This window comes from Pezoporus wallicus, unplaced genomic scaffold (assembly GCF_028554395.1).
Source record: "Pezoporus wallicus isolate ANWC-B61680 ecotype Strahan unplaced genomic scaffold, APGP_CSIRO_Pwel_v1 scaffold_6446, whole genome shotgun sequence".
NCBI classification, from domain to species: domain Eukaryota; kingdom Metazoa; phylum Chordata; class Aves; order Psittaciformes; family Psittacidae; genus Pezoporus; species Pezoporus wallicus.
In genome coordinates this window covers 2,722,497-2,735,657 of record NW_026636264.1, presented here as the reverse complement: position 1 = coordinate 2,735,657, position 13,161 = coordinate 2,722,497, and the positions used below count along the sequence as shown (strand labels likewise).

Sequence of the window (13,161 nt, the reverse complement as noted above, 5' to 3'; positions counted from 1 at the left end):
TGAGAATCTTTGTCCCATGTTACTTACTTCTGCAAGTAATAGAGGAGCCGACAAGGAGAGGTGCCATGCTTGACCTCATGCTCACCAACAGGGAAGGGCTCGTTGGAAATGAGACGCTCCAGGGCAGCCTTGGATGCAGCGATCACGAGATGGTCAAATTTGAGATCCTCAGGACAGTGAGAAGAGCTCAGTGCCGTGGACTTCAAGAGGGCAGACTTTGGCCTCTTCAGGAACCTGCTTAGGAAGGTTCCATGGGATATAGCCCTAGAGGGCAGGGGGGCCCAAGACTCTTGGTTGATATTCAAGGATCACCTGCTGCAAGCTCAGGAGTGTTGCATCCCAACTAGAAGGAAGTGCAGCAGGAGGGCCAGGAGACCTCCTTGGATGGATAAGGAGCTGCTGAGGAAAATTCAATTGAAAAAAGAGGCTTATAATAGGTGGAAGCAAGGACAGGCAGCCTGGGAAGAGTACAGGGATGTTTTCCGGGAAACTAGGGACCAGGTTAGGAAAGCTAAGGCCCAGTTAGAATTAAACTTAGCTAGGGATGCTAAAGATAACAGGGAGGGATTCTGCAGGTACATAGCAAATAAAAAAACAGACTAGGGAGAACGTAGGCCCCCTCAGGAAGCTCTCGGGAGAACTGGCTACACAGGATTTGGAGAAGGCTGAGGTTCTGAATGACTTCTTTGCCTCGGTCTTCACTGGCAAAGGCACTGACCAAACCACCCAAGTCTTGGAAGGCAGATGCAGCAACTGTAAGAATGAAGACCTTGGGCCCACTGTAGGAGAGGATCTGGTTTGAGACCATCTTAAAAATCTGAACGTGCACAAGTCCATGGGACCTGATGAGATCCATCTGCGGGTCCTGAAGGAGCTGGCAAATCAAGTTGCTAAGCCACTGGCCATCATATTTGAAAAATCCTGGCAGTCAGGTGAAGTTCCCGACAACTGGAAAAAGGGAAATATAACCCCCATTTTCAAGAAGGGGAAAATGGATGACCCGGGGAACTACAGACCAGTCAGTCTCACCTCTGTGCCTGGCAAAATCTTGGAGCAGATTCTCCTGGAAGGCATGCTAAGGCACATGAAAAACAACGAGGTGCTTGGTGACAGCCAGCATGGCTTCACTAAGGGGAAATCCTGCCTGACCAATTTGGTGGCCTTCTATGATGGGGCTACAGAACTGATGGACAGGGGCAGAGCAGTTGATGTCATCTACCTGGACTTGTGTAAAGCATTCGATACTGTCCCATACGACATCCTTGTCTCTAAATTGGAGAGACATCAATTTGATGGATGGACCACTCGGTGGATAAAGAACTGGCTGGATGGCTGCATGCAAAGAGTTGTGGTCAATGGCTCAATGTCCAGCTGGAGACCAGTAACGAGTGGTGTCCCTCAGGGATCGGTGTTGGGACCGGTCTTGTTCAACATCTTTGTCGGTGACATGGACAGTGGGATTGAGTGCGCCCTCAGCAAGTTTGCCGATGACACCAAGCTGTGTGGTTCGGGTGATATGCTGGAGGGAAGGAATGCCATCCAGAGGGACCTTGACACGCCTGTGAGGTGGGCTGATGCCAACCTCATGAAGTTTAACCATGCCAATTGCAAGGTCCTACACGTGGGTCGGATCAATCCCAGGCACAGCTACAGATTGGGCAGAGAAGAGATTCAAAGCAGCCCTGTGGAGAAGGACTTGGGGGTGTTGGTCAATAAGAAAATGAACATGAGCTGGCAGTGTGCGCTTGCAGCCCAGAAAGCCAACCGTATCCAGGCCTGCATCAAAAGGAGCGTGACCAGCAGGTCGAAGGAGGTGATCCTGCCCCTTAACTCTGCTCTTGTGAGACCTCACCTGGAGTATTGTGTGCAGTTCTGGTGTCCTCAACATAAAAAGGACATTGAACTGTTGGAACAAGTCCAGAGAAGGGCCACAAGGATGATCAGGGGACTGGAGCACCTCCTGCATGAAGACAGGCTGAGGAAGTTGGGGCTGTTCAGCCTGGGGAAGAGAAGGCTGCATGGAGACCTCATAGCAGCCTTCCAGTATCTGAAGGGGGCCTATAGGGATGCTGGGGAGGGACTCTTCATTAGGGACTGTAGTGACAGGACAAGGGGTAACAGGTTAAAACTTAAACAGGGGAAGTTTAGGTTGGATATAAGAAGGAAATTCTTTCCTGTTAGGGTGGTGAGGCACTGGAATGGGTTGCCCAGGGAGGTTGTGAATGCTCCATCCCTGGCAGTGTTCAAGACCAGGTTGGACGAGGCTTTGGGTCATACGGTTTAGTGTGAGGTGTCCCTGCCCATGGCAGGGCGGTTGGAACTAGATGATCTTAAGGTCCTTTCCAACCCTAACTATTCTATGATTCTATGATTTTATGATTCTAGGAATTCATGGACCCCTGAGGATTTAGAGTTAAGGGCAGCTTTTGTGGCAGCTGTGCAGCAACCTGGGAGCTGCCAGAGCTAAATGAGGCAAGAGGCAACTAAGAAATCAGATACATGCAAGCACCTTTTAGGAGCTGTGTTTCAGCTTCCTTCAAAGATATGACTGAGAATCCATCTTTATCCACTGCTCAAGAGTCTGTTAGGGAGAGCCTTGATGGGGAAGGGGAAGTAATCCTAGTGGTAAACCTTTGCATCTCCTCTACTTAATCTGAGTGATAAGAGTGCAAAGGCAGACTGGAGGGATCACACAACACCACCACATTTTCCGAACCTGCATCTCCCCTCATTTCGCTACTTGTCCAGCCACAAGAGTGAAAGAGGAAGGAACATGTGCCACCCAGGGACAAGTGTTGTCCCAGAAAAATCTCCACTGATTCCATACTGGTCACCTCTGCTGCTTCTCACAGGGGCTGATGAGCTATAGCTGTTACATGCAGGGACTCCAAGGGAAATGTTTCACCTTTGACTCATATTCCATGATTTAAAAATAACCTAGAAGCTGATTTAAAAAGGCACAGGTGTTCTTTAATGTCTTCTCCCTGGGCTTTAAACATCCTTCTTTGCCTTTACACTTCTACTGCTTTTGTCTTGGGACATTATCAATATCTACTCTGGTATCCCCCTTGTGACCACTTAGCTGCTGTTAGCTGCTTTAAAAATAAATACAGACACTAGGGGAAAGAGTCTTAATAGTAGCACAGTATGTTCATGTTAATATAAGTACATATTAATTCTGGGCTTCCCAGTGCAAGGGAAAGTCATCTGAGACTGCGTAAACCTACACTATTCTCCCTGGTGTTCTGCAAGCAATTAAAACTCATGCCAACAATATGAATTTGTGATCCACAGCATCCTGCAGCATGGAGCTGTTCAGTGCCTGCAGGAAATGTAGAAGAAGAAAGGGGAGACACAGAAACCTTCACTGACTGCAGAAGCCCTTCATAGGCCAGCCACTATTAATTGTAAAGGAGGGTACAAACAGCAAGTGGAATTCGGGGTATTCAAGGATATTATGTTGTGTACCAAACCATTCCACCACAGTGCTCCCAGTGCCGAGAGAATTCAGTGTCTGTTGGTGATACAGATGAGCAGTAATTATCCTACCCTAAAGAGGGCAGCAGTTAAACTCCTATGGCATATTTCGTGTTACACTAAAAAATGGCTTTTAGCTACGACAAATGCTGTTTCAAGTAGCTCAATAACTGGGAACGGTGCCACTGCCTGACAGTAGGAGCTGTTATTTTATCGATACTTCTCAAAAGGAAATCAAGCTTGATTATGTGTATTGATACTCAGAAAATGCAAAGTAACATTTAAATTGATAATAAAGGGATGAGGAAGCTTTATGTAAGAATGAGGATGTTAATCATTTAATTTAAATCAGTCATTTAGCTGCAAAGTGAATTTAAAAGTATTAGAAAAGAGCAGACAAAACCAGATATGTGCAATCTGTTGTGGAAAGTTTCTTCCCTGTCCCTGGAGCTCCAGCTGCTGTCACTGGGACTGACTGGTCTGCCTCACACCATGACTATTCCTTAGCAGGGAACCACAAAGTTACTCCTAAGCACACTAATCATCGCTGTTCTATTCTTCTCACTGGGTACAGCCTTGCTTTATTTTCCCTGCTGGTTCTCAGCTGCTAGAAGAGGGGATTTTTTCTTCCAGATAAACTGTTTTCCATCTTATTTATTAGTCCTTTTTAATGCTGCTGAGACTTCCACCCTCTGGCCAGGGGAATCTCCAGCAGGTCCAGAGCTACAGACTCCTCTGGGTTGGAAGGGGCCCCACAGGTCCAACCTCCTGTGCTGAACTCAGACCGGGCAGCATAAGGTCACCTCAAGGTGTCTTACAGCAGAGGTAGAGCAGGAACCAACGTAGGAAAATGCTGGAAGCAATTTGCTTTGGCAAAATCACTTAATAAATCAGCTGATTCCCAACCCAGCTGTTGGGAATCCTCCAAGCAATCTCCACACTGAGCAATTATGATTTTGCAGCTTGCCACCAAGTTCCTCACCCTGTGTAAGAGATTTTGAAGTAGGCTTGAATTAATAGAGAACAAACACAAGAGTAAAGCACTGTAGACACAGAGGCACTGCAATCACCGTAGCTCAGCAGACAGCCTCTAGCCTCCATCCTGCTTGAGGCTCTTGATTTCACTGTGACTTTGAGTAACTAGGTTTCAAAGTCATGACTGTATTAATTACAAAGGCTAAGTTCAAGACTTAGGAACATGGAATTGTCTTTGGCTAGGGAGCTACATACAGCAGGGATTGCTCTTGATTGCCATGACTATGTGGACTTTGTTTTCAGTCAAGAAACACCAGGAGGCCCCTCTGTCAAACAGCAACACTCTGTGGGGATAGAGAAGATAAACCCCAGAACATTGTTTCCTGCAGGCACCATGTTCTGCGCTCAGCCTGACATCTTCCAGGCAGTCTGTGTGCTGTGCTTACCTGTGACAGCGAAGATGTAGGCTTGGCTATCCCCCAGTGATGGCTGAGTCCCCATATTGTGTTCTTCTCAATGGTGAGATGACAAATTCCCTGGGCTATGACCATACACACTGCTCAGCTACTCACTGGCCCTGTGTGAGGCTGATCCAACCTGTGGGGACAGAAAAACATCCCTGGAGAAGGGACACTGCAGTCAGTGTGGACACAAGCTCATTACTACCACTTGCCTTCAGGAGTGCTGATGGGTTTCCTGTCCCTGTCAAAACACGTATAGCCCACACATAAGTCATGCCCTCTCCAGAGGTCCATTCAAACCCGTAACAATTCTGTGGTTCTGTGAGCATGCTTGCTCCTTCCAGGCTCATGGGCTTAGGTCAGTATGCCTTACGAACCCCAAATGCTTTCACATCAACCTTAACCATTCGATGAATCTATGATTCTTGCCATCTATACCACTGTTTACTTTCCATCAGAAAGCTGCAAAGTAGATCTGGGCTATGCTTCATTCTGAAAACAATGGGAACAAAATGTTCCTGCCTTGCTGCAAACACGCAGCCACTCAGGACACTGATTCCAGTGACCACCATTACCCTGAGCTAATCATAATAGAAAAGAATACTTGCAAAGCAGCAACCCCAGTGTTTCAATAAACTAACGGAAGCTGTGCATGCAGTGGTGTCAGTCCCTGAGCCATGAGCCCGGGTGAGTAACTCTTGCTTGTCTTGTGTTGGCACTTCACAGAGCCATGCTTCCAGTGGTGGGCTCAGATGCAGGTGGTGGAAGCCCAGCAGCTTGGCTTCACCCCTGCCAGGCAGGGCGCTGCAGCTGTGCTGCTGCGTGCATGTGGACTCTCCCCACTGCGACACCCTTGGCTGGAGGACAGTGCAGACACCCCCCCCCAGTGCATCACCACCTCAGTCCCATTTCTTCCATGACCCCTGTTCCAAGCCCTGCCAGGGAGATGGATTAAATTTGAAAAGAGGGCAAGATGACTGATGGCATCAGAATGACATGTGAGATGAGATTGTCAATTAACTTTAACTGCAGATATTACTTGGATTTGTTTGACCTCCTTTGTTATTTTTAGAGCCAGTTTAAATTGGCAGGTCCTGTTTTGTGGGAAATTGGATGTTAAAAAAAAAAATCTTTTAGGCCCAAATTGGAATGCACAGTTGAAAATTTCCAAGAAATTCTATTTCCAAAATCTGTTCTGGAAACATCAAAATGACCCAGTCACAGCAGCTCATTGTTACTTTTATAACTGTGACTCTCATGTCTTATATACAATAAAAGCTCTTGGCCATTTTTTGCTTTGTTTTTATTTTGGAATCAATATTTTTGTCATTTTTTTTTAAATGAAAGCAAACACACCAGTAACTCCCCCCAGAATATTTCCATTTTGCCAAACTAATATTTTCCTATGAGAAGCATACTCTTAATGGGGAAAAAAAACACTGTAGATTTGAATTTGCCTCTTTCTGCCCAGTGACTTGGTCTTTAGCGACACAAATAGAGCTCCCTGAGGGAAACAGCCTGTCCCGACCTGATCCCTGGGAACAGAAAGACAACTTGTTTCTGGGAGATACTTTTATTTAGATAATTCCTCCAGTACTAAGCATCTGGGGGGCAGAGCACTGACGTGTCAGTGTTACAGACATAAGGCTCAGCCAGGACAAAGTATAGATTCAGGAGTTGAACATAAAGGGGGCATTACTCCCCCTGGTGACATGCTGCGGGTGTCCCTCCTGCAAGGTGTGCAGCAGAGAATCCTCACCCTACCAGTGCACCCTACCTGGCACTTCCATCTGTGAAACAGCGCCTGGTCTCTGGCAATCACCCCATTTACCTACAGCTATGTGGGTTCACATCTTCTGAAAGGATCCCTTTTAGGTGAGACTTGAGTTCTCGCTGTGCACAGCTCTGTTCAGTGGTGGAAAAAGGCTGGGACACGGGAGATGATACATGCACCAACATCTCAACAACTTCATAATCCTTCATGCAGCTCTTTAGCAGTACTTTCTTTCAATGGGCTGGACACAGTCTCTCCATGCATTCTTAGAGCTACAGTACAATGCTCAAGGGTGATACAAGGCTTTTGTGCTGTGCCATGATGCCAAGAACGACAACCAAGCAATGCCCACTGCCAGACTTTTCTGCAGGGCTTGGAGAACAGCAAATATGGCTTGTGACAGCCATCTCCAGCTCTGCTCAGCCTCAGGCCCTTGTGCTGGGGTAGGATGTGCCATCCCTGGAGGCTCTCTCCGAACAAAGCAGTGCCTGGCCCACAGTGAGTGGGAGGCTGGACTGTGATCTCCACAGGTTCCTGCCAATCTGCATTGCTGTGCTTCTGTTGTTTATTCACCTCAGCCCCATCCAAAGCAAATGTAGCTGTAAAGCCAGCCTTGATACCCAATGGTGTTCCTGTCACTCCCTGTTTGCTTTGTGTACCTGCAGTCTCCTCAGTTCCCACCAAGTGAGTTCCTCCTTTAAAAACCCTCCTTTTCTTGGAGTTCCATCTTGACATCAGGATAAACCACACTCTACACAGATGCTTTTGAAGCTGTTATCCTGTTAATCGGTCCTGAATTCTGACCTTCCTTAGCCACTAGATTTCATATCTAGAAAACCAAACCAAAAAGCCTCTTATCAATCCTCCAATGTTGAGCTAAACGCAAACACTATAAATAGCAGCTGAACACACCTGTAAGCTACTGGACAACTGAGCCTTTCATCAGCATGCACTAATGGACACTTGGCCTTGTGATGAGGCCCCAGTAGCAAAGTTAAGACACATAAAAAGTAAAACGTGTGTTCTTTTCTGACTGTTGTATTAGTCAGCACAATCACGTATCTTTTTAGTGAAATTAACTACTCTGAAATTGTCATCAGATAACGAAGTTTGCGAAATATTTAAGATCACATGAGCCTGGCTTCGTGAAGCCCCATTTTCTTCACGTATCTAAACATTAACAGATGCTGATGTGGAGATTTTTCACCTTGCAGAAATGAAGCAAAGGCACCTTCCAAACCACAAGAGCTAACTCAGTGCATCCACCAGTCCATTTCAATTTCACTTGTCCATGCCACCAGGCTCCAATTTCTTCTGCAGGGCCTGGAGCTGTGGCTGCATTTGTAGCAGGTGACCATAGCTTTATGGATGGAATCCTCAGTTTGGGAAGAATGAGGCCAGGACTGTCTTTAACAAATGCACTGCTGATTTGCTGCTCGGAACAGAAACCAGAGGAAAACACAACTTCCATGTTCTTGCTGCAGCACATTTCTCTGCCAGGAAAAACATTTTTACACTTTTTTTTGTATGTGTGTTTTAATGGTTGCTATTTCTACATTATCTATTCCCAAGATTATTTCCTGTGGGAAAGATTTAATATCTTTTAATTCCAATAATAACTTTAGTAAGTTGCCATTTTCTGCCAATGTTTTTGCATTTTGGGATAGAACCAAATCATATGTTCTAAATTCCTTTTCTTATTACAGTTTCTCTAGAAAAGCTTTTAAGGCAGTTACTTCTATACCTCAAAAATAGAGCAGAATTGTCTTCTGTTTGTGAGACTGAGTTTCCATCAGGTTCCAGGCTTTTGTCTGCTTCCTGCACAGTTAACCTCATTCTTCCATTCCCATTGAAAAGTCTCCCTCATTTAGCTTCTGTGTTATTCAAGCTAGGTACTTGGGTTTAACTTCCTCTGCTAGTTCTTTGGCTTCCAACTAGGAATGATTTGATTATCAAGAAGTATTGCTGCTTGTTGGCAAAGCTGTGAAAGGCTGCAGGGCCCCTTCCTGCTGTCATGCCACCAGCACTCCTTGTGTTATGAGGTTTCCATTGTGGAAACAGCAACTTCTTCTATTTTTGAGATAATTTTAGACACTTTTGCCACACAGGAAGTGGCGTTACTGTGCATATGTGTCTTTGCTGAAACCCAGGGATTAAAATCCTGATCTCCTGATCAGCAGCAGGTTCAGCCTTGACTTAGCTGGGATTGCATCTCAAACGTCAGCTGTGGCCTTAACCAGGAACACTATTTCAGAATGAATGAACTCCTTACCTTCAGTCAGGAGTTTTTTGATCGTTGCTTTTTTAAAGGAAGATTTTTCTTATACAAACACTGAATTGATGTAACTTCTTAAAAGAAGATCTGAAGATGCTTTTTGTAGGAAGTTCAGCAGAACCAAGAACGCTTCAAGCCAGTCCCAGTATATGATATATTGTTTACTTGTCCAGGTTTCATAAAGTTTACTCAAAGTTCCTGTTTATCCCTGGAATCACGTCTGCAAAGGACGTGAGCCTTCCTGAGACAGCGCCTGAGCAGCTTGAAGGATTTGTTTTTCAAATGAGTTCTTCAGGCAAAATGGGAGTTGGCTTCTGTTCCCCACAGCATAGATTTTAAATGAGTAATGTATTCACCATGGAAGCACCTGTTTCCTTCTGGGCCAGTTTGTCTTGTTTTGCTTAGCTGCAAAGATTCTGTATTTGCAGGTGAATTATACATGTTTTAAAAATACAGCAGAGGCAGCAGCCCAAGGGGGAAGCACACAGGTTGTAGCTGCCCTGGCAGAGCCACCACTGCAGAGCATGGGTTGAATCTCGTGCCCTCTGCTGACCTCACACCAAAGACAGTTTTACCCTAGAATCCTGCCCCTTGCTCCAAAGGGCCATGAGGACAAGAGAAATTGCCTTAAGGTACGCAGAGATCCCACACCAAATGCTGCAGGAGAGGTGAGATTTGGATCTCATGTTTGCAGCTCAAACCCAAGACTAACATCACAAACATAAACCCATTAAAGATTCTGCTATAAACCTGAATTTAAGGTTTATGTAAGGCAGAAATCATCCTTTTCAAGAACACATCACATATTTTAGCTTTTGATTCAGATTTTTAATAAATTGTGCCAGTAGAAGCTTTCAAAGGCAATGATATATCAATAAATAACAGTTAAATTGAGTTCCTGAGAAAGAACCTACCACATGAAAGAATGTCAGATAGCTGTAAATAACAAAAAATGGCATTACTATATAAAAAAGCCATAATACTGAATCTTACATGAACTGTCACAACACAAGCACTGCATACCTCAGAACATTCCTTTCATACAAATGTAAACAAATACACAATCATTTTTGTTTAGTTTAGGCTGATGAATTTATATGTTGTTGCTTAGATATCTAAACAATGGATAGGAGATAGGATATGCTAACACATTAAGGAATAATATGTGGAATAATATATGGAAAAAATAATGACGCTTCAGATTTAAAAATAAAATAAAGCAAAAACACATTAAAGGAGTGTTTTCCTCAAATGTTATTACTTCAATCACTTTAAATAGGACTGTTACACTAACCTGAATTAAGGACTTTTGTGTGTGTTTACTTATTTAGTTATATATAATATATATGCAAATATGTATGGCTTAATTATCTTTAGTATTCTGATATCACCTTGAATAATTCTCACTTATACATATAAGAAAAATGCATATTTTAACATAGTTAAGAACTGATATTTCAAAGTATGCCTATAATTTGCCAGAAATGAACGACTACTGTGCTCCATCACAGCAACATTTTTACCTCTACACAACAGAATGACCTATGAACAATGCCAACACTTTCAGTTGTCAGTGCCTAAAACATTGGGATCCTAAACAGATACCAGCCAATCACCTGTATGGATGTGATGTCCAGAAAAGCCACATACCTGCAGTTCTACAGATATCCATGGAGCTGCACACAGTCAACATCAGCCTCACTGCACTTGGGATATCGATGTGTTACGGGAACACAGCGTTGGACATTCTGTCTTGAAGACGTTGAGCTACACTTTTTTAGTACTGGTGCTCTGTGTTGCTGCTGCTATCAAACAGTGAACACTGTGCTGGACACTACATGATCTAAGCCAGCCTGATCTAAACTGTTGCCACAAATCAGCTTTGTAATAAGGGTGTTGCTATTGATCCTTTGTGGGGAAACATATGCCAATGATACATTGTTACTAAAACAATCTACTACATCAGACCACAAAATCACTATTCAGTTATAACCTTTGCAATCTGTTTTACAAAATTAGTATTGGATACAATCATAAGAGGAAACCATCCACACAATACATTATCAACACACAGCTTAAAATGGTCTAATTTTAGACCCTTAGTAAAAATGGATCCACAGGACCTGCCTGTGAATGGCAAGAAAAGGCCATTTCAAACAGAAAAAACACGGCTCATGCAACATTCTTCACACACTAGACAATGAAATCACACCCAAATTGTCACTTGCTCACACTTTCTATTACACTCCAATAAGCAGAAGGAAATAAAGCAGCTTTCAGGTTATGTCACAATTTTGAAATGTGGAAAATACATACCATAAACAAAAATCACGGTGCGAATACAATGGCATCAGTAAATTTAGAAAATGAGAGAGCAATTTTTTTTTCTTTTTTCTTCTTTTTTTTTTCTGCCTTACATTATTGCACAGAAACCTTTCATCACATGTTCTTCAGCTTTATGCATCTTCCTAAATGTGAAATAATAAGTGCTATGGATAAAATAAAAATGTAGAAAAGAAGAACAGCAGCATGATTTGTCAAAGTTAATCCCTATAATTTAGTAGGAAAAAAAACCCTGCTATAAACAAAATATAAGTGCTCTTTATTCATTTAAAAAACAATGCTGACAGTTGCGGAAGTCTGCAAATGTTAATTTGAGTAGGGGAGCGCTGACCTCAAAGAAAAGCAGGCCTAGAAATGACAAGACTGCTGGCCTTGCAGGTTTTGGTGAAGACCAGGATTTCAAGTGTAATTACCAACAAAGTTATATACAGTAAAACTGACCCGAACTTTCAAGAGTGCCATTTTTAGGACCTGGCCCTGCAAGCTTCTGACTCCCGAGGATGCCTCCAGCTTCAGCTGAAATTACATCTTCACAAGCACTGCAGGATCAGCTCCTAAAGGATCAGTTAAAGGCCCTACTGGATTTGAGATTAGTCTTACCTGAAGTATTCTATACAATAATTTACACATATACAGGCTGACAAGCTCCAGTCTGATCCACCACACCTTTGTCTTCTGCATCAGGTTTCTCAGACTGGCCAAGTTCCATTCCAGAAGGTTTGGGATACCTGAATGGATACCCGTTATCATCGAAGAACCTTCGGAAAGTAAACTCGTAAAAAGCATGTTCTGTGTGTTTGCTATTGGAAGAGGCTAGTGGATCCCATGTCCTGGTGCTGTCACCACTAGCATTGCTCCAAGGACTTTCTTCTTCAACTGGATCAAAATTGGAAGTGTCCATTGGATGGCTGATCTTTGGAACATAGGGAGCTGGCTGCCTACGGATATCGGTAGAGAAGTCCATAGAGTGAAAGAAAGCATGGGCCTTAATATCATCTGCTCCATTTCTTCCAAGCCTGTCCTCAGCAGCACAGCAGAGCTTTGTGATGAGATCAGTTGCCTCAGGGCTTAGCTTGATCTGTGAGGGAATGTGCAGTGTGCTTTCCCAGTTTATCACCTGGAGTTAAGAAAGGTATTAAATAACTTTTAATCCTGGAAACAGAATCCTTCTGCTTGACAACATTAACTGTACAGAAGTAGACACGTAACTTAAATCAGCTCACAGTCTCCACATTAGAGGTTCAGGAACCCTGTGACTGGACTGCATTGACTGATTATTTTAATGAATGAAGAAACATTGTCAAATAGCAGACAAAATGAGCAATTCCAGTTTTAGAAAAGGCAAATTCCTTCCTGAATACTCCACAGCTAGATTTGAGAACATGTTCAGTATACACATGACTTCACGGAATGCATTCAAAGAAATTACTTCGTTTTGTCTCCAAAATGTAAACCAGAAAAAGGGGTCATGAGACACATTCTTTCTAATAACAAACTCACTGCTTGACTTTGAAATAATTAAATTGCCAACTGTAATTACCACTGGCACATCAGCTCACTCCAATCTGACAGGCACTCTAAGGAATTTAGATGGATGAACTCATGCTCAAGAAATCAGAATCGTGCTAAGTCTCATAAAACTAACAACTATCCATGCAGCTGGACAAATCAATTGTAATTTGATACTCAGTATCTTCATCGATTTTGAAAGGATTTGTGCCTGCATGAAACTACTTAAAACCAGGCTTTTGTAATCACTACTCCATTCTCTAGTAAAACAAAAAGGAATAGGTCTGTGCATGGCAAAGGGTAAAGTCTAAGATTTTGCTGCCACATATACTGGAATTTTGCTTCAA

General features: G+C 43.4%; 1 protein-coding gene across 1 annotated transcript in view; it reads right to left on the bottom strand.

The window, feature by feature from the left end:
• Window positions 1–9,768: 9,768 nt before the first annotated feature.
• Window positions 9,769–13,161, bottom strand: part of LATS2 (large tumor suppressor kinase 2) — a 50,923-nt gene continuing 47,530 nt past the window's right edge. The window contains exon 8 of the mRNA XM_057399648.1: window positions 9,769–12,422. Coding sequence (XP_057255631.1) covers window positions 11,928–12,422 — 495 coding nt within the window. The 3' untranslated portion in view covers window positions 9,769–11,927. The remainder of the gene's footprint in view (window positions 12,423–13,161) is intronic.